The sequence below is a fragment of the Ornithodoros turicata genome, chromosome 2 (genome assembly GCF_037126465.1).
Source record: "Ornithodoros turicata isolate Travis chromosome 2, ASM3712646v1, whole genome shotgun sequence".
Taxonomy (NCBI): Eukaryota; Metazoa; Arthropoda; class Arachnida; order Ixodida; family Argasidae; genus Ornithodoros; species Ornithodoros turicata.
This window is the reverse complement of record NC_088202.1, coordinates 82,101,302-82,123,518: the sequence shown is the minus strand read 5'-3', so window position 1 is coordinate 82,123,518 and position 22,217 is coordinate 82,101,302. Positions and strand designations below refer to the sequence as shown.

The following is a 22,217-nucleotide window of genomic DNA, read 5'->3' as shown; positions in this document are numbered from 1 at the left end:
CTTACCTTCCTCCTCTCTCACGCGGCGTACTTCCCTCTCCATGTTTTGACCACGGATCGACACAGACATTTTTCTTTGAAACGCTGCTTCTAATGCCAACACATTAAAATAATGCAGTACACGTTTGGCACGCGTGTAGTACACTGCTATCTGGTGCGAACAAACGAGCAGCGGTTGGAGGGACGGACAAACAAACGAGAATGTGACATGGAAGCATTGTTAAGTAGCGAATAAGCTGATAAGTAGGGTTCCGAGTTTTCGGTTTTAATCGAAAAACAGCGAAAAACATAAGATGCGTAAATTTTCCCTCATTCGGTGTTAAACGAAAAACACCGAATACAGAGAGGCATTCCAGGACATGACAGATAAAGTGCTGCACATGTCCAGCAAGTTGTTGATGCAGATCATAAAACCATACAGAAATACATACGATGATTGTGAAAAATGTCCGTTTACTTTTTCGTTAGCCGTAAAACGCCTCAGCAGCGAACAACGCCAGGTTGAATGAGCGTCGTGTGGAGATTACATTGTGATTTCTATTCGCCGATAACTGTCGTTTAAACAGTGTACTCGCCAGGAAAAACACCGAAAAACGCCGATTTCGTGAAAATCGATAAACACCGAAAAACATACGCCGAATCCGCCCAAAAATAAAAACCGAAAATGCGGAACCCTAGTGATAAGAGAGCAAGATTCCGAGACGACGGAGAAAAAGGGACACACACTGCTAGTGTCTGTGTGCCTCCTTTTGTCCCTGTGTGAACATGTAGGATTACCTTGTGGAAACTTTGTGACCGCAAGACATTGTCCATCCATGCTTCAGTCCTTCCATAAAGGCCACATAGCCGCGCAGAGCCAGTTTTGTTGTTTCTGGGGAACTCAGCGTCTGTTGCAGAGTAGATGACAGACTTAAAGGGCATCTGTTTTTCGAAGTACTTTCGAGCTGACTCAGCGTAGTACGATCCGTTTCTGGTATGAATACCGCCCTCGAAAACGCCATCATGTAAAGAACCGTACACATGGCTCCCGGAATCACCTGTTTGCAAAAGACAGCGAGAGAGAAAAAACTACGAGACGGTGTCAGTGCATCTCGGGGGACACAGCTTTACATTTCAAGTCGTACATGAGTTGTCGCAGTGACACACTCCTCTCCCATCGTGTGGCCTCCTGTAACCTTTCTACGTATACGTGGTACTAGCTATACTAGGAACATTTGTACTAGGCGAACACATATGCTTGCACTTATACCAAACACGGGCATGGAAGCTCACACATCCAAGAAAGGCGTGTGAAGAGGGTTTTGAATTATGCTAGAGCTAGAATTAGAGCTAGAACTACGCTTCAGGGATAAGCTGTCCGCCGAAACATGCTTACTGGTTATAAGGGGGAAGAAGTGCAACGAACATCTGTAAGAGGTGCTGCTAATATTGCCAGCTTGCGTGGCTCAGTGGTTGGCGCGCTGGCCACGTCACGGCGAGATTGGGAGGCGCACGGGTTCGAATCCGGTGCCGACTGTTCTCTCTCGCGTTTTTTCTGGGTTTTCCTCAGACGCCGTCAGACACATATCAGTTCCCTTAGAAGTCGGCCCAGGACCCACACTCCCCCCCAGAGCGTTAGCCGTGATGTTGCCCACCGCTGTGGGCCGACAACGGCGAGCGCTTTTAAGCGCCGCCGCTGCCGCCACCTGCCAAGACCAAAATTGAAACGCCTGGAAAATTTTTGCAGAATTCAGGACATCGACATGAGGAGGCGCTGCGAGTGCGAAATTGGCATGCTTATGTCTTTTGGTGTCGAGGCAGTCACCTAACCATAACTGTACATGTCATTGAAGTAAAAAGTTACGTTGTTATTTGCCTCCCTGTTCTGTGACTAGCCGCAAAATGCGTTACAACGCTATCAACTTATGTTACTTGATCGTGAGATTATTAGCGCGTATACGACTCACTAATTCTACTTTGCGGAATCTCCATGGGGTGTTCCTGTTGTATGTCCATGTCGCAAGCGCTAAAGGATGTATATGTCTTCTAGCGTGCATACTACTCACACACTTATCTGCATAATTATCTGCACAATGTGTTAATGTTGTGTGTTGATCTGGTAAGCGTGTAAGAACGCATTGGTTGCGCGTTAGCCTGCAACATTGCAGCTCTTGCCTCCCTTTTATTTTCCGTCATTCACGAACGTCACCAGACTAGGGACGGATATCGAAATTCTTATCGATGTTATCAATATTTTATTCCTGCAATATTATCGATAATTTTAAAATATCGATATTTATCGATAAAAATATCATATTCACGTCGATGTAGATATCGATATGCATGCTGATGGAAATGCCAGTAATTCGCCGGCTTCTCCGCGGGGACAGGATATGAAAAATGGAGAGGGTCAACGAGTTTACTAACCAAACTTGAAGGCTTTTTTTCTCTCTCTCACACACACACTTGATTTGGTTTTGCAAAACTATGCCGATATTTCCTGTGATGGGATGACGGTTCGAGGAAAACTTTGTTTCTAAAAGCTCGTGGATCGCCCGGGGCTGCATTTCATGCCGAACGACGCACTGAAATGTGCAGAACGAGTTAACCGAGCGCGCAACGTCAACGGCAGTCGAAACTGAGGATTTTTTGCTGCTGGCGTGGCTCCGTCTCGGCAAACATCCACCCCTCGAAGAACAAAGGAGGAGGAGGAGGCCTGCAAGTTGGTGCGGATCCGAAGATGGCGACATCCTATGCACTCACCTAAATACTTGCACCAATTATTTCCCAATTTTTCTGTCACGATAACTGAGGACGTATCCTCATTGGTCCTCGTAATGCATGTTGTTTGTCGCCGTCTTCATCACGTGAATCAGCGGTAATACGCATGAACGATAATAAAACAGTGGCAACTTTTTCAATTGTTCAAGTAACGGCGTGACAGCTTTTCAAACATCGATATATCTTAAGAGTATCGATATATTGACAAAATATCGATATCAATATCGATATAAGATTCTATAGATTATTTTTTGCGATGTTGATATTTATCGTAAATCGAAAATTTCGATATTTTTGCATCACTTGTACTGTACAGTACTGACACTATTCTAGACTTCTACTCAAGGGAGGAGACCTCTGGGGCCCAACCTTTTTGGAAAACAACGTCTTCGGATATGCACGCAGTGCTCGTAGGAAACTGCAGAATATTTAAATCCAACAGAGTAGAAATACCCCTTCACTTCTGACCAAACATAGCAGGTACTGCACGGTATAAATATTTTCGACAGGGAACGTCAGTGCCACCTTGCAAATCGCTAATACTGTGCTGCATGCCTCATGGGCATTACAGAGACACTGTACACTGAAACGTGAACGTCCTGCGTAAATTCAAGTTGTACGTATTGATCACGTTGTAAATATAATTATTTTCCTCATTCGATCGAGTGGAATAATGACATTTGCGAGAATGGAGATCACAGGTCAACGAACAGTCTCACCGACGACTCGGCCCGTGTATATGTGGCTGGTATCAGCTTCAAAGACACGCCTCGTAGCAGTCTCAACAACGAGGTCCTCATGAAAAATAGACGAGTCGGCTGTCAAGCGAAGGTGGAAGTCTCTGAAACAATGAAAACAAATTGATTGTGACTTGCCTCGTTCCAGACCCCTTTCACTTCACTGTATGAGATTGGCTTGCACGCCCTCTTAATCAATCTCCGACTCTTGACCCCTAGTAAAGGCAAACGACCTTCCGGTGCAACGAATGTTGCAGACAATTGCAATCTGATAAGCTTACCTATTGTGAGCACGAAAAGCGATGTGTACGTTATTCTTGGCCGCTGTTGAACGCTTTGCTCGAATATGGCTCGCGTGGACTTCTTCATGGTCGTATAAAAGTGGCTCGAAGTGTCTAATAAATCTGTTGAGCCTCCTCGCTGCAAGTCGGAAACAGTTGTGCGCTTATTGTATAGTGAACGCTTTTGCCTGCAACTGTTGTGTGCAAAAACACAGCAGAATGAACGGTACGTACCTCTGACGGCAGAGAAGCACACAAACACTAGCAAAGCTGTAATCGTTGAACTAGTGGGCTTCATGATCAGGACACTCATCCGAATACTCTGCTTGCAAAGAACGCCGAAAACTCACGCGCACTTCGGCTTCGCTTACGCGCGCTGAAAGGGGCTGGTAAACATAGCATAAAACTGTGTGTTTTTCTTAAAGCTTGCAATTGGGACGCTTCAGGTAGCTCTGCTGTGCATTATGCGTATGTTAGCAATCTAATTTGTAAAAAAATTATGTGCAAAGTAAAATTAGCGGACTCCAGGACGCCACATCCATGAGGCGACTGGCGCGCTATCTATTGAGTAGATTAGGTTAGAGTTGGAAAAGAAAACCACCTATTGAGAAAGCAAGCATCTAGACTGGTCATCTGGAAGGTGGTGGCCAGCTGCCATGCACGGTTGGTGCATCGTCGCATCGCATCGTGCATGGCATATAACTGTAAAAAAAAAAAAAAAAAAAAAACTGAATAAATTTCTTGAATCGTGGAACCAATCCCGAAATCCTGCTCCAACGCGCAGAATTCCTCGGCATTCCTGATGTAGTTACTGCATCTGCTGTTCAAATGCATCTGATGCTATTGATCTTTATCCTGTTAGTTATTTAATGCATGTGAATCCTGATTATATCCTCTGCTGCGAACACATGCTAATATAGAACATAGATAAACCCCTCGTGCTTGCGCGAACCGCTCGTGTAGATCGCTTGACGACTTTCGGAGGACCCCCTGGACGTCTGCTCGTGGATACCTTTCGAATTGCAAGGTCCTTTGCCATTCCCTATAACTGTTGAGCGACGATATTCATTCACGATTTCTTCAACGCACTTCAGCAGGTGTCTCTGACGTCATTACTCAGTGCCTGACATCGTGGAGGATATTCTGTTCCACAAATAACATCGTTTCGATACTGCCTAGCAGATTCATGTGTGAAAACGCTTCGACGGTTTCCAACCTATGAACGTTGTGGTGTAGTGCTGTAGGAGCCCGCACGCTGTGAGGTTGGATGGTCCTGTGGTACCTGTATGCTCGTATATGGCGGACGCAGTAGGAAACCAGGAGGTGTAACCACGATCACGAGTAAGGGTTTGGAATGCGCCGTTAATACTCGACGCACGGTGACTTGTCCGGTGTGGGGTGGCAGTGCCTAATCACAGTTGTGCAGTTTCATTTATAATCGAATGATGCCCGCCGGTCACATTTTTTATTTCTCCGAAAAAAATAAATGTTATCCCACCCACAAAGAGACGCAAAAGGTGCCTGACCGCAGGTCTCAGCGATATATTTGTTCTCCGTCCACGGCGGTTCGAAGCAACCGGCACGATTTCGCGGCTTAAATTTTTTCCAACTTTGTGACCTTGTATCTCTTGAACGAAATGCCCCATTTGAACGATTTTTTTTTTGCAAACAGAGTGGATGGTGCACGTTCCACCGTGCGCTATTAAATTTATATGGTCAAGAGAAAAGTATACGAAAAAAAATCCCGAAAACGCAACGAAGAGCCTTTTTACCGCACGTTTGGAAGGTCATGGTCGAGACCCTGGATCTCCGACTGTGATGTTCTTCGCATGAGCAGAAAGATCGTTCTTTGCTCTTTCGTTTGACGTTAAATACATTGCTTTATCTTCAGCCATTATCCCGCAACAATGCCATGAACACGGAAGGGTAGGGGAAAATTCTCCTTTTCGCGGCAGTTTTTACCCAAAAAGGACATCTTCAAATTTTCCGATATTTTGTACTAACATAGCTGAGACATAGCTCTTGCGGGATATGCAATAAAATGTTTGCTTATTTTGGTCCCACAGGGCGCGGAATTTTTTTTTCCGCACCCCTATTGGGCAGCGCTCGCAGAGGTCAAACACACGTACAAAGAGTGGACTTCTACCCCACCCGCTCTCTCGTTCTCTCTCTCTTTTTTTTTTTTTTTTTTTGCTTTCGATGAGGGTGCCGTTATGCCGAAGGCCGACTATAGTAATATGCACAGATCACTGTGATGTCCACAGACAAGCAAAAGTTCGTTACTTAGGCTTTCCCACCCGGTTGATCCCTTCAAGATTACGAGCTTGAAGGAAATCGGACGTGGGAACATGGCATTTGTAAATATTCCGGCTTTGCCGAACCGAAGCGCGAGACGTCTATTCTCTCGTAATTTTGTTTTGTTATTTGCTGGTTTCTTGTACTTATGAACAAAGACGGAATTTGAAACACTCAGGTGATGTGCCACGATGCCGACAGATCGCCCATGGACTGGTCGCCTGGTCTTCCTGGGAATGATAGGACATGTCAGGTCCCTTATTTCTTCAAGGTGAACTCCCTTTAGAAATATTATTTGAAGGAGTTAGCCTTCCAATGGGTGAGAAAGTCGGGGCGCTGCGTGGGAAAAGACGGTCTTTTTGCGTCAACGGGGTTCACGCCGCTGTCCACATTTTAAGACAAGGGCCTTGCTTTCCTCGATGTTATACGTATGGATTTCGTTTTGTCGTCGGCGTAGCGTGTACTTCTGCGCTCCCCATGGCCAGCCATAGCCACATCAGAAGCCGACTATACTGCTCGGACTACACTCAACGACACAAGAAAAAAAAATACCCTGGAACAAGAACTTCAGGCCGGTATCGTTGATAGGATCAGGGCTTTTGAAGACCATCTTGAGCACCTCGGAGACAGTCCATGTCCACGACACCGACGAAATATGTGTGAACTACACTCTAAATCGTTTCACACCTTTAAAGGTGTAAAATAGCTGTATTAACAAAGATCACACCCCTTTCACACCGTACAACTTTGTTTTGGAAGTTCCTGAGGGTGTAACAATGGTGTACTACACCCTCAGGTGAACTATGGTGATACGTGTGTCGCCTGGGTGCATAAAGGGAGTATGTTTATTTTCGCTCACATGAACAAAAGTAAATATATACAACAACAGGGAACGGGAAGTTACATTACAAAAGTGCATGGCGTGGATTTACAACACGTCTACCATCTGATAATGTATGCAGATTTAGAAGATCTGTTGAGATAGTGCTTAAATTTCTTAAAACACGTTGCTCCTCATTGCAAGACAGAACAAATACATGACAGTGCTCATCATACTCAACTGCAGTTAATGTTTGTATGAGAAAAATGGTATCAGAGTTAATAACATATATGCCTGCAATCTCAACGAACACGGCTAAGTCCTCCTAGGATGATTCTTTGGCAACAACACAGCCAACAGCAAATATGTGATCATTATCAACTGCACTTTTCACATAGACTATAGATTCTGCGTGAATGTCACGGTTATGAATGTAACTCTGAATTGCTTCTGGGATGTTGAAGTAGTATCTCCTCGGAACCATCTGTAGATGTGGCATTTCTGATGAAGGGCTGCGACCACACATACATTTGATAAAATGCATGTCTTCTTGCTAATGAAAGGGTTATGTTCTTAACATTTCGAGTTTTTCTAGTAATATCTTTAAAATACTAGTGTTTCCCTTGGAAACGCATACACCATACAGCGAGGAGAGGACCAAACACCCTGATGAGTCGCGGATAATGAACAATGTAATGCATTTTACAGGGGTTAGGTATTTGTGGGTACAACACTGCAAGGCCTTGAAGAAACGAATAAATGCAACGTTCTAAGTAATGAACATGCATATGGGGGAGGTACCTGCTCATGAGAAGGTCTACAATTTCACGAAAAGCTATATACAGCTGCCATGCTTCATTGCTATGCACAGCTGCCATGTCATACATGGTTGTCTGTTTGTCGGCTGTGCATGTTTACACATATATTTAATCACCCTGATGTGCATACATATATGGACCTCAATATGCAATATGCTGGTAATTGTGAATACACAGTTACCAGCATATTGTCACGAACCCAGCAGTTTTATTCGGCATTACACCCTTTACACCCCAATTGCCATGAGGGTGTTAAAATACACCTTAAAAGGTGTGCGCCATGAACATTTTGATTTACACCCTTTAAGGTGTAAAACGATTTAGAGTGTACTACAACACGTTTCGACTGCAGGTTGCTGAGGCAGGGCCTTCAGGTGAACAAGATCCTCCGGCTTCAAGCCCTGACGACGCTGGCTTCAGTGACCCCATCGAAATTGTGCAGACTGTGAACAGGAGCATATCAGAACAAGGTATTGGTGTGAGCCCACTGAGGCACCTGTAGTAGACGAAGTAGAAGAAACAGAAGTAGAAGAAACCAGCAAATAACAAAACAAAATTACAAGAGAATAGTCGTCTCGCGCTTCGGTACGGCAAAGCCAGAGTATTTACAAATGCCATGTTCCCACGTCCGATTTCCTTCAAGCACGTAACCTTGAAGGGATTAACCGGGTGGGAAAGCCTAAGCAACGAGCTTTTGCTTGTCTGCGGACATCACAGTGATCTGTGCATATTACTGTACGCTTCGTGCAAAGCGTCCGCCGCGCCACGGGAAATCCTGGCGGCAGCCATAGGAACTGGTTGTGTGGGTCCGTTCGTTTTTCTAGGGCTCTTCGTATGCTTGCAATCGTCACCTTGCTTCGGTCACGCCGCGCCTGAATTGATAGCTGCTAAAAGTAATGCCGTACCGCACAAACTGTTGCGTCGTTGGGTGCACAAGTACGTGTAGAAAAAAATTGTCCTTGGTTGTGTGGACAGAAAAATGGTCCCGCAGGCTCCTGCGTTCCCAAAAATACAGGGGCGTGGTTACGGGTAACTGATAAAACACATCACAGTCGACCGAGTGTTACGATTTGCTCTCCCCATTTGTTGCAAAAGGAGACATAGGTCTTTCTTTTCCATGCGTTAATAGATAATAATATCTGCACGACATTCAATAAGTAACGTAAAAGCGACATCATTCGATGCACTATTTCACTAGCGATATCGTTCACTAGATGCTAGTATTTTTCTACTGTTGGTTAGACACGTGTTTTGGGTTTAAGTTTGAGCTTGAATGTAAAAACAGGAGGCACCAATTTTACAGTTGTTATATACAGTTGTCCTCTACATCATTTCCGTGTCGATGTTTATGGATAATAAAAGCTCTCGCCCTCTAGGCATAAGGAGAAGGTAACGTGCCTTTTTGCTTACTCCTCTGTAATCTGTCCTGTTATAAAAGAACGCGGGTACCATTTTTCCGACATATCTGCAAAAAATCGGGTTGTCTGTACTCCACTGAATAAAAGAGAGAGAGAGAGAGTAACAGAAGGAACTGACGGAATGCGCTCAATACAACCGGTGCAGCGAATGTAATCGCTGTACGTTCCTCATTGGATTGCGTGCAGCTTTTATAGTTCATTAACAACAATGTTAATTTAAAAAGCCTAGGTCTCCCAATTTTAACAAATCAGGAGGGCGAATGATAGCACTTGGTCCACTAGGATCCCTTTCATCGGCTCTCCACAACGACTGCTCTATTTTTGGGTCGGGACCCGAGAATGCCTCCACCGGGTACAAGGTTCCACAGTTTCCCTCCAAATCCACACGAAGCGGACAGGAGAAGAAGATGGGTGTCGGCCGTCAAACGTACGTGTAACAAAATAAGCTTCTCCGTCGATTCTATCCGTCTTCTTTTATTCCAATGATCCTAATTGGTTGCCGTATTAAGACCGTATATCATTCGTGTTGTGGTGAGCGATGTTGTGATGTGTGCTCTCAATTCAGACACGAACTTCCAACTAGCTTGGACCTTGTCGCTTTGTCCGACTCAGCTAATGAGACTTCTGCATCCCTTTGCTGTAGGTGCAACCTTTGCAACGATGCTGTAAAAAGGGTAAAAGAAAACACACGCAGTGCGGGTCGCACGAAGAAAAGCTAAAAGAAATGTAATAACGCTGACATGCCTGCTTCTGCATAGAGTCTTAATGACCCCGAAAGTAGTCGTTCGGAGTTTAAAGCTATTGAAATCCGCCAAGCTACACAGCTTATTCCCACATTTTCGATTTTGATGAAGTCTGCCACATACACTCTTGACTGGTTTCGATATCGGACGGCTCACATAAAAAAGTTCGCTTTCCCACCACTACGTGGCCGCGCAAAGCGCCAGCTTTAGTTTGTGCACGAGGCGTATAGTCGGCCTTCGGCATGACGGCACCCTCACCGAAAGCAAAAAAAAAAAAAAAGAGAGAGAGAGACAAGGGGTGGGGTAGAAGTCCACTCTTTGTACGTATGTTTGACCCCTGCGAGCGCTGCCCAATAGGGGTGCGAAAAAAAAAAAAAAAAAATTGCGCGCCCTGTGGGACCAAAATAAGCAAAAATTTTATTGCATATCCTGAAAGAGCTTTGTGTCAGCTATGTTAGTACAAAATATCGGAAAATTTGAAGATGTCCTTTTTGGGTAAAAACTGCCGCAAAAATGAGAATTTTCCCCTACCCTTCCGTGTTCATGGCATGGTTACGGGATAATGGCTGAAGATAAAGCAATGTATTTAACGTCAAACGAAAGAGCAAAGAATTATCTTTCTGCTCATGCGAAGAACATCACAGTCGGAGATCCAGGGCCTCGGTTATGACCTTCCAAACGTGCGGTAAAAAGGCTCTTTGTTGCGTTTTCGGGATTTTTTTTTTCGTATACTTTTCTCTTGACCATATAAATTTATTAGCGCACGGTGGAACGTGCACCATCCATTCTGTCAGCAAAAAAAAAGAAAAAAGAAATCGTTCAAATGGGACATCTCGTTCGAGATATACAAGGTCACAAAGTTGGAAAAAATTTAAGCCGCGAAATCCCGCCGGTTGCTTCGAAGCGCCGTGGACGGAGAACAAAATATCGCAGAGCCCTGCGGTCAAGCACCTTTTGCATCTCTTTGTGGGTGGGATAACATATTTTTTTTTCGAGAGAAATAAAAAATGTGACAGGCGCGCATCATTCAATTATAAATGAAACTACCCAGTTGTCACAGTAACGTCTGGGCGGGTCGAGTTATACTGATGACAAGGCGATGATGATTGCTGGATCAGTCGACAGCAAGTTCCGCGAGGAACATGCACGCCCAGACGGTTCGTCCACGAACCCATTGTTCCGTTCGCCAGCTGAGCATGCAAAAAAAAAAAAAAAAAAAAGAAAAGAGAAAGAGAGACTAGGTAGTCTGTGTTCCTCCTCTTCTTTGTACGAATCAGCTGTCGCTGTAGTCGTTTTTCGTCCCAGCGTCAGCACGTGCTGATATGATTTCTCAGCAAACTGGAGTGTTCAGGTGACGACGTAAGCTCACAGGATCAATCACACACACCGACCTACACTGCTCCCGCGTCATGTCACGCTCCTTCGTCGACCTGTGCCGCCTGGCGTCTAACCATCAAGCTTAAGGGCTGTGGAACTGTGTTCCCGATTTTTATTGCTAGGTCAATATTGTTGCTCTAGATTCCTGCTCCATCATTGGCCGCACAACCAGTAGTGCCCACTCCTCTCGTCAGCAAGGGGTTTCCTTCCGTAACTTCCTTGCACAATACAATTACTACCATTACTTACCGTTCTATTTACGTAGAAACCTTTACTGAGTTTACATACCACCGCCAGTTATGTAGACTTATCTCCTTGCTACACAGGTTATACTAGGGAAGTTTGAGGATGTTGTAGTGAATGGGACAAACACAGCGCCCAGCATCAACGCCAAGTTGCAGTCTTCAAGAAGAATAGTTTACCGGCAATCGGAGGGTTCGAGTCCCACTGCGGATGCCTTTTCAACTGTCATTGATGTGTTAGGAGGCAAGCACATTAGGTTTCTGTTGAGTAAAGTTGACTAACATTCCAGAAGAGCCGTATCCTGCACGACACATTGCAGCCTGGTGTTTAGGTATCTTATGTTGCTAGGACGTTTATCGTTCGCATGAACGCACAGAGCCATCGTGAGCTCATCTGTAATCCGGTGAAATTCTCGTGTCGCCCGCATGGGACGCATCACGCATGTGAAGTTCCTGCATATATGAGTGTTATTGTACGTCAAACCATGAGTTCTCAACCACTCATCCATATAGGCAACATAACGAAAAACAAGCAATGATAGGTTTTATTACCCTGAGCTGGACCGACAGATGTGACAGTTCAATTAGTGTACAGTAGTAAGCCCATATTTGCTTCGCATTTTTTCCATCTTGATTTCGTGTTCCATCTGTGGGTGACTGCTTGGTGTGTGCAGGGTACAAAAGCGGATCATTAAGATGAGAAACACAACGACGGCCAATAGGATGATGATGGAAAGAGCCACGTTGTTCTGGAAGACAAATTGAAGGTTGTCATACACACTGTTAGAAGAAAAGGTATGTAAAAGGTATAAATGAAGTCTAAAGTACCCCATTTATACCTCATTGCCACTGTCTATACCCTGTTTAAACCATGTGTAAGGTATAGATAACTTAGGCTATACCTTCCACGGCAGGTGGGGGTATATTATGGTACTTCGCTATTGCGTTTATACCTTCAGCGTTTTGTATACCTTCTCTTCCGCAACGTGTGGGATCACATTAATTTGTGGCGGGGACGATATCATAACAGCAAAGAAGAAACATAGTCAGCAATTCTAATTAGGTTGGATAGTGACATCTGGAAGCATATTGTCTGTTCCCAAAATAAGCAAGTCTACACGTCCTCACGTCTTCAGTTGCTTCCCGGGCAAAGGATCTATGTATCTGTTCTCCAGCAAATGCCAACCGCTCTTGGAAATATTTTTCGTAATATTTGTTGGTGTTACTTCTTAGTTTCCAATTTGATGCTAATTGTTACTTCATTTCTTTTCTCTCCGTTTCACGTCCAAGCTTTGTGAGTCTTGTGTATGAGCGTGTTCAGGTATTTTCATGTTTCGCTATCGTTCCTTTTGTCTTTTTTTTTATTTGTGGCAAGCGGGGCCGGAAGCCAACACTCGGATATGACGCTGAAATAAATCGAATATTACCGTTTTCAGGAATTATACCTCAAGGTCTTGAGAATATACCCTGACGTGCAAATAATATGCCTTCAGGGTGGTATAAAGATAGTATACCTTGAAGAATGTATAGCGTTTATACCTCAAAAGGTATGCGCCCTGGGACAAGCCGACGTACGTGTCTGGCCCGTGATTGTGGCTTCATGAATGCAATACTCGGGGGATATTGTATAGAGCGGAGAGGATGGTGCACGATTCCCCCGATTTCAACTCTCTCGTCTCGACCCCGGCACCAAACAGGCGGCTCGTATTTCCTGCCTGGTACAACAGAAGAACGGTTTTGGAAGGCGAACCTTCTTTCGAGAATATTGTGTTTGGTCCAGCATGAGCAGATTGATGCAGACTCGAGTAAGTAGCTTGCGGTAGGGATATGTTAGGATTAGATTAGTGCAGCAGAACAGGCGTCTGCGGAATGTAGTCTGCGGAAGGCTTGGTCAGGGCCGGTTACATTAGTACTGCATGCATCTGACAGTACTCGCTGTTGCTTACCGCCTTCAGCTTTTCCCTTTTTAAACATCGTGTCCATTTCTTCCTTTTCTTACACCCCTCCGCTCCTTTCAGGAAAGAACCACATGATGGCTTTGGGTTGCGTATCGTGGGGAAATCGGCACGGAAGATACGGCCCGGGGGGAATGAAACGGTTAACATGAGAGCGGGAGAATCGTGCTACACCCCCGGGGATGTACCTGTATGAAGTTCTTCACTTTTCCAACGGATTCCCCACCAAAGATCATTCTATGAAGTTTCAACAGCGGTCCTTCAGCATCTATCCCCCGACACTTCTGAAACACATCGCAGTAGCCAGCTAAATCCAGGCATGGAGACCCCGGCATCATCTTCAAGCCGCAGAGATCCTTCGCTTTCGGAAAGTCGCAGGCCATCTTGCACTTGGCTTTTGGATCATCTGAAATAAAATAGTTTAATCGGCCACACGTCCGGCAGCACCAATTCAGCATGAACTCACTAGGATCTATGCAGGCGACGAGACATTGCTCGTCTATGGTGTAGCCAGCTTTTGGCAGATAGCACCCGTTTAGACCATACTTCTCGCAGATGGACCCTGAGCATTCCCCGGCCTTGCATACTTGAGTCTTGTTATTGCAAGCCGAGTTATCTGGCTTCTTAACTGGTTCAGGACACTTTGCGGCTTTTCCAGTGCATTCAGTGATTAAGGAAGTGATAACAAAGTGAATTTATATACCAAATATATCCACAAATATGCGGAAAGGATATTCACAGAAAGCCTGTTGAGTGCAGTCTCTCTCTATCTCACACGCCAATGTATGTGGTTGGAGCTTGCAGTCAGCAGCGCAACATGGTCCGGCTGTCGGGCTGAAAGTATAACAAGTGGCCACCTCTGAAATAGCACTGAAATAATTGATAACAACTGAAGGCAGATTAGCGAACTTCTTGAACAGTTGAATAAGAATGGTACGAGCACCATGCGAACGGCAATTTACGCACAGAATAGCTTTTGTAAGTAGGGTTATATATATATACATATATATATATATATGTTATATTAGGGAAAAAATAGCCACAGTTGCCAGTACTAGGATGGCGACGTTTGACTTACAAACATGTATATATATACAGGGTGTTTCAAAAAACGTGTCATTCGGACTTTATAAAAAAACGGGGCGACGGAAAAATACGGGGTAAACGGCACTTGTGTGGCAACTCAATTTGCCATCTTGCAAAAATATTGTCATTTGATTTTAAATAAAATAAATTGAATTTCTGTAATTGAACTTCAAAATTTCCCAAGTCAACCTCACGTTTTTTTACAGAATTAGAGAGCCCGTAGCGAACTTAGTCAGATCCACCAAGAAAACCGCTCGATATTTCAAAGGGAACTGCCCTAAAAAAGTCCCGAAGTTGAGGCTTCAAAGTTTCGGGTATTCAACGGCGCGCGAAATCAGACGCAAAGATTCGTAAAGAGGAGGACTTTCTCCTGCCCCCATGAAAGATAGAAGGCCGAAAAAAAAAAAACAGGGCGGGAAAAAAGAGGCGGAATCATTTTCGTTTGCCGCTTATCAACGTATGGTGGAATGTCACCCGCCTTGTTATCGGCGCGTCTTGTGCTGCACGCCGGTCCGGCGATAAACTGTTCCAGCTTCATGGGGGCAGGAACATGTCCTGCCCTTCGCGCATCTTTGCGACTGATTTGTTGCGCTGTTGAATACCCGAAACTCTGAAGCCTCGACTTCGGGACTTTTTTTGGGCAGTTCCCTTTGAAATATCGAGCGGATTTCTTGGTGGTTCTGACTAAGTTCGCTACGGGCTCTCTAATTCTGTAAAAAAAACGTGAGGTTTACTTGGGAAATTTTGAAGTTCAATTAAAGAAATTCAATTTCTTTTAATTAAAATCAAATGAAAATACTTTTGCAAGATGGCAAATTGAGTTGCCACACAAGTGCCGTTTACCCCGTATTTTTCCGTCGGCCCGTTTTTTTATAAAGTCCGAATGACACGTTTTTTGAAACACCCTGTATATATACAGGGTGTCCACGATTTTTTAAAAAATATATCACTTTTTCCGAGATGAAATCAATTGCAATATAGCATATGCTGAAGGGCACTCCCTATGGGGGCATTAACAGACTCCTAAGGCAATGTCTTAATTAACTTTCAATGATTAACTTTTTAATTATAAAAGCTACGAAGTTGCTCCAATGAGAACATCTGATCTCTTCGGTCACCAGATACCAAAGCCGTTTTCAGAACAAAAATCCGTTCGATAGATCTTCCGCGAAAAATTCGTGAAGGAACGCCATTTTTTTTCTTTATTTTATTCATTGCGCATCTCTAGAGACGCGTCTTTCCTTCGCCCCCAATACGAGAGGATGAAAGAGGACACTATCGGCTCTTGCGTCCTGGAAAAAGATTAAAAGAAAACAGAAAATGCAGCCCAAGATAAGGGTAGTCGCATAGAGTCACCCGATGGATTTGTGTTTTTGTTTTGTTTCCGCAAGTTAAAGCTAATCTTTGACGCATGAGGCGGCACTGTCAGCACTTTCAGTCTCTCACACTGGGGGTAAAGGAAAGCCGCTTCTTTGAAGATGCGCAATAACCCAAATAAAGAAAAAATGGCGTTCCTTCACGAATTTTTTGCGGACGATCTACCGAACGGATTTTTGTTCTGAAAACGGTTTTGGTATCTGGTGACCGAAGAGACCAGATGTTCTCATTGGAGCAACTTCGTAGCTTTTATAAATAAAAAGTTAATTATTGAAAGTTAATTAAGACATTGCCTTAGGAGTCTGTTAATGACCCCTAGGGAGTGCCCTTCAGCATATGCTATATTGCAATTGATTTCATATCGGAAAAAGTGATTGATATATTTTTAAAAAATCTGTTCACACTTAGCGTGGACACCTTGTATATATATATATATATATATATATATATATATATATACACATGGAGCGCAATGTTTTCACCACGCACAACTTTTTTCACACTTGCTTTATTGCAAGATCGACAGCAGAGCTTTATGATCAATAAATTATGTCGGGAAGCCGATGCACTGCGACTCCGTATAGGAATGTTCATGACGGGGACCAGGTTAATACACGTACCATTGCGAGTGGTGAGTGCGTTCACGTCCGACAAGACGCACAGGTCCAATAAACCTCTACCCGACAAACGTCATCATGACGTTGGGAGACAGACCGAAACCGAAACAGATCGGAAGGGGAGAGCTGGGTTCCACGAATGAGCACTTGTTCGCTGCCTCCTATAAACCTCTACCCGAGAAACGTCATCATGACGTTGGTAGACAGACCGAAACCGAAACAGCTCGAAAGGGGAGAGCTGGGTTCCACGAATTGGCAATTGTTTGCTGCCTTCTATTGAAAGAAAAGTAGGACCGAAGGTCGCGTCCCTTTCAGAGACCATCTCAATCCCCTCAAGACCGTGGCTTCCGGGCGCGACCTTGTTCGCCACTAGATTTGAACGTAGTTCAACTCTACCAAACTCGCGGCGCTGTCGAACACTATGACGTCATTTGTTTACAAACAGGTAGAGGTCTACTGAATGAAAAGTATGACCGAAGGTCGCGTCCCATTCAGAAACCATCGTAATCCCCTCAAGACCGTGGATTGAGGGCGCGACCTTGTTCGCCACTAGCTTTGAACGTAGTTCAACTCTACCAAATTCGTGGCACTGTCGAACGCTATGACATCATTTGTTTACAAACAGGTAGAGGTCTATTGGGAAGCGAGAAGCTGTGAAACCATGCACTTCGTGTACAACGACGCTGCAGCGGTGCGCTGGGCTTTCCACTCTCGCTGATAGTGTGAGCGCTTTACGTTACCGCACTATTGTGACAGGCGCACGGTTCCGGGTTATTTCCTTCTGCCTTCGCTGTGGTTTGCCGGCACGCCAGCCAATGGAGGTACTACAGATGGTGTATAATGTGATTGTACCACGTGATGTGACATCATGGCGCGGTGTCATCATGACATTTTGTTTTTCTCATCATTTACGCTTGCCATAATCACCGTGCCAACGCTGCAAAATATTCCTTTATAGAGCTATCGCTGGAACATGAAAATCTTGCCAGGTAGCGCTTTACCGGCCCGAAATTACGGTAATAAAATCCGTACATGTATGACTTTACAAACCCACGTTACCACTTATTGAGGAAGCGCTGCAACGTGCTGCAATTGTACGACGTGTACTGAATAAGTACGTCCCAGTCCGAGATTTGTAGTCGCGCAAAAACTTGCGATTGCGGTACCCGTTACTCGCGTATTTTCGGCGGCTCACTACCGACATACTAACTTCTGCTCCTCGCCAGTTAGAAGTTTAGGCCTTCCATTTATAGCGTTTCACGTAATAAACAGTGACAAATCTATAACTACAAAATAATTGTCCTTGAAAAAGCCAACACATTCTGGACCACCTTATATTTCTGATAAGGTAACGTAGTCGTGCAGTAACGTAGCCAGAAACATATTTCGGTTGGCGTTTAGCGGGAACTTTACTCGGTGGAAGAGGATATACCAGAGGAACTTGCTTGATATTTTCGATCTTTTGTCTTTGTGTTTCTTTGGGTACTGAAGTACTTGATGGGAAGTACTAGACAAGGTACTTAAAGGGACTACCAGTGCCCTTTTACTCCTCACGACAATAACGCCGGAAACCCGACGCGAATTAGTGAGGTAGTTTCTGTGCAATTTGATGAATTGCGTGACAAGAGCAGACGGCGGATGATGAGAGCCTAGCGGAAGTCCCTCTCTGGAAATCGAAAAAAAAAAAAAACATCACTGGAACAAGGCAAATCAGTGCGCGCCCTTTGGCAGTGTGTGGCTGGAGAACATTTGTCGATCGACAGGCAGGCGGGATGGATGGTGTCTGCACGGTCGTAGAGAGTGTGATGGGCGTGTGACATGTTGCTGATTAGCGTCGGACGGTCGCGTCATAACACTCGCTGATAAGCGAAAGTCTGCGTATTTACCGAGTATTATTTTTCACTTAGTACATACAGGGTGTTTCACAAAACGTGTCATTCGGACTTAATAAAAAAAAACGGGTGACGGAAAAATACGGAATAAACGACGTTTGTGTGGCAGATAAATTTGCCACAATGCAAAAATATTTTCATTTGATTTTAATTACAAGAAATTAGATTTCTTTAATTGAACTCTCCCACGTCAACCTAAGGTTTTTTTACAGAATTATAGAGCCCGTAGCAAACTTAGTCAGATCCACAAAGAAATCCGCTCGATATTGCAAATGGAACTGCCAAAAAAAAAGTCCCGAAACTGAGGCTACAAAATTTCGGGTATTCGATGGCGCACCAAATCAGTCGCAATGAGGAGAGGACATGCTCCTGCCCCCATTGAGCTAGAACAATTTATCGCGGGACCGGCGTGCAGCAGAAGACGCGCCGATAACAAGGCGGGTGACATTCCACCATACGTTGATAAGCGTCAAAATAATGATTCAGCCTTTTCTCCCGCCCTCTTTTTCGACCTTTCGATCTTTCATGGGAGAGGAGCATATCCTCCTCTCCGCGCATCTTTGCGACTGATTTGGTGCGCCGTTGAATACCCGAAACTTTGAAGCCTGCCGCCTAATCAGGCAGGCAGACCTCTCGGGTTCCTCCCAACGACACACTCCTCCTCCTCCTCCTCCTCAATTTCGGGACTTTTTTGGGCAGTTCCATTTGCAATACCGAGCGGATTTCTAGGTGGATCTGACTAAGTTCCCTACGGGCTCTCTAGTTCTGTAATTCTGATAGGTTGACTTGGGAAATTTTGGAGTTCAATTAAAGAAATTCAACTTCTTAAACTAAAAGGAAATGAAAATATTTTTGCAAGGTGGCAAATTCAGTTGCCACACAAATGCCGTTTACTCCGTATTTTTCCGTCGCCCCGTTCTTTTATAAAGTCTGAATGACAACGGTCTGCCCTGTGCTTCACATCGCGTGCCTTGCTTACGTCATCGGTCATGTTACTGTCGCTGGAGCAATCTTAGCTGCAGAGAGAGTACGCATGTGCCAGCTGTTTTCGGAAGATAAACTTCGACTGAGAAGCGGTGCCGAACGTTGCCGCATCGATCTCAGCCACGCGTTTCCGGATGCGATAGTCCCTTTAAAGCACAGTACAAAGTGCACAATTGGAAATGTACTTCAAGCAGTACTTGGACACTTGGTACTTCTAGGGTCTACACTGGTCTCCATGCAACATCCGGGGTATGGTCCACTACCATTCCGTCCATGGTACCCGATCTAGAGCTGTTGCTTCAATTCACGTGTAACTGACTTTTACAGCATGATACTTGCAGCACACAACACTGCAAATGAGAACTGGTTCGCATTTTGTCTCGATAGTTAAGCTGGTCACTGAATACGTCTGCAGTGTGCTGAAAACCAGGGCATCTGCAAGTGACGTGGCTGATTATTCAAGAAAGTGCAAGTGCACTGCAGCACGTTGAAATGACTGGCCCCGGGGCTCAGCGATACCGTATGTGACCCCTAAGCCAAGTCAGCCTTGAGAGAGGGAACACGTCCGCCGTGAGAGAGGACAGATCGAGGGCACCCCACGCGAGGTACGCTTCTTAGAATGCGTGGCGTTGAACAAGCATCGCGCTGCGTTCTCAGACAAGTGTGTTGATTGGGAGCCATAGTGAGGCGAGTAACACTCCACTGCGGCGAGAACGTGTGTAGAATAAACTGCGTTAACGAACAACAAATGACGCTGACGTTCATGGAATGTAGGGCGAGGCAATAGGTATAAACGCCGGAAATTTTGGCCTCACTGAACAAAGTGCTTGCCCAACTCAGAAACAAACAAACAAGGCAAACGAAAGGATGTCGGTGGGTCCTGTAAAGAGCAGTGACTGAAGTGAATTCCTTGAGTGAGTATCAACACGTCGTTTTCAATATCATTTACAAATGGTCTTGTTTTCCTTCCCTCAATCCATTTCAACAATTCGTACTCTTGCCTACGCCTTCTCTTAATGTGACTGTCGCATCTGTACCGAACCACTCCTCCTTCATCGCCGACAATAACGCCGGTAGTTTTCGTGGGGTAGTTTCGTGCGACAGTCACATCTCTTAATGTGACTGTCGCAGTTTTCGTGCAATTTGATGTAATGCACGGCAAGAGCAGACACCGGATGCTGAGAGTATGCCGGGATTCCCTTTTGGAAATCGGAGAAAACGTCACGCGGACAAGTGCAATAAGGGAGCGGCCGGAGGGTCTTTGGCTGCCTGCGGGCGGGAGGATGTCTGCAAAAGCGTCGCGGAGAGTCTTATCGTCTTGTGAAATGTCACTTCTGGGTTAGCGTCGGAGTCAGGAATGTACGTTCCACGTGACATGGTTGCATCAAAACTTACATTGGTAAGCGAAGACTGGGTATTTACCAAGCACTTTTCACTTAGTATATTGCGGTGCGAACACGACGCAGAGGAGCTTGGAGACAATCGCCTGCGCTACACTCATTCAGGTGTCTGGGTTACGTCACCATGATGCTACTATCGCTGGGGCTTCCTTATTTGCAGAGGGAGTGCGAATCTTTAACATGTAAGCTGTTTTCGGAAGAGAAACTCGGCAACGTGGGCTGTGAACCGGTTCCGACCATTGGCATACACGCGTTTCCGGATGCGATAGTCCCTTCACGCCACCTTGTGACAGTTCGCGAACGGTTTTGTCGCTGCCCAATCAGAGGATTCCATTTTGAGTCACTCCCTGTGTTCTGCGCGATACCATTCGGGAACCTTCAAAGCAAATGGTTTTCGCTAAAACGGTCCGCGAACGGTTTTGCTATGTCCATCCAGACTGTTCCGTTCCGAGTCACGCCTCTTCTATAGACCTCCCAGCACCAAAAAGCGAACTATAATTCCGGTTCTGGTTCAGTTGGAAGTTGGCACAAGAACATCGGTTTCGGTTTACAACATCTACTATTCATCTGAGAGATGTAGGAAGAGCGGGGTACGGGGGTGTACCCTTGCAGAGTGGTGCGGCGAAGAGTTGCATTACGGTGCGGATCCAGAATTTTTTCCGAGGGGGAAGGGTACGATAGATACATACCGATAGAAGGTACATACACTACCTAAAGCATGGTTCCCACTCAAGTCTGAAGCCAAAATTCAAGGACCTTTCAAGGACTGTTACAGGACGGGTCGACATTCTGCCTTAAACATCAGACATGGACTGAAGCTTTGTAAGCTTGTATTTCACAAAAATATTAGGTGTATGTATTACAGCGAGATGTTAATAGGGGCATAACAGCGATTGATAGTCGTTCATAACTCGACTCTACCTGAGGAAGTCTCAATGCAAAAAAAGTACAGTATGGTAAAAATGACTAGATAAAACAAACAGATAGAGGAATGACTATCACAGACACCAACATCAGCTACAAAACCCAGAAAATGTCATACTACCAGTGATCGTAAATGCAATCATTGGAAGGCGGGCTGTGCGAAGTTTTCACCACTCAAAGCCAGATAATCAAGTCTACTTTTGATTTCCTTTTCCAGCTGGAAAATTTCGTTCGCCTTTGCTTTAGCAGTCTTGCGAAGGCTGTTCGACTTTACAATAAGCGAGAAGTCCTGCGATACGTCAGCTTTTTTCGCGTAACTGTTAGCACACTCGTTGAGGGAGTCGATTACCTTTCCCCAACTTCGCTTTCTTCCCCCCTGAGAGCAGTTCTTCCACTACCAGCTTGTGTTTCGACAGTGTAGCGGATGTTTCGGCATCCTTCATCTGTTTTTCAAGGTACTCTACATAGCTACGGTCAGCCACCCGCATCTCC

The 22,217-nt window shown here is 45.0% G+C and overlaps 2 protein-coding genes across 6 annotated transcripts in view; both read right to left on the bottom strand.

The window, feature by feature from the left end:
* LOC135385621 (disintegrin and metalloproteinase domain-containing protein 10-like) overlaps nt 1-4,301 on the bottom strand; it is a 37,068-nt gene extending 32,767 nt beyond the window's left edge. For all 4 annotated transcript variants that reach the window (XM_064615062.1, XM_064615063.1, XM_064615064.1 and 1 more), the window contains exons 1-4: nt 4,012-4,301; nt 3,778-3,916; nt 3,479-3,600; nt 777-1,036 (exon numbers count right to left, since the gene is read on the bottom strand). In XM_064615062.1, coding sequence (XP_064471132.1) covers nt 777-1,036; nt 3,479-3,600; nt 3,778-3,916; nt 4,012-4,090 — 600 coding nt within the window. In that variant the 5' untranslated portion in view covers nt 4,091-4,301. The remainder of the gene's footprint in view (nt 1-776; nt 1,037-3,478; nt 3,601-3,777; nt 3,917-4,011) is intronic.
* Nucleotides 4,302-12,014: 7,713 nt separating this feature from the next.
* LOC135385620 (disintegrin and metalloproteinase domain-containing protein 10-like) overlaps nt 12,015-22,217 on the bottom strand; it is a 30,155-nt gene continuing 19,952 nt past the window's right edge. For both annotated transcript variants that reach the window (XM_064615060.1, XM_064615061.1), the window contains exons 10-13: nt 14,181-14,279; nt 13,912-14,102; nt 13,634-13,851; nt 12,015-12,239 (exon numbers count right to left, since the gene is read on the bottom strand). In XM_064615060.1, coding sequence (XP_064471130.1) covers nt 12,075-12,239; nt 13,634-13,851; nt 13,912-14,102; nt 14,181-14,279 — 673 coding nt within the window. In that variant the 3' untranslated portion in view covers nt 12,015-12,074. The remainder of the gene's footprint in view (nt 12,240-13,633; nt 13,852-13,911; nt 14,103-14,180; nt 14,280-22,217) is intronic.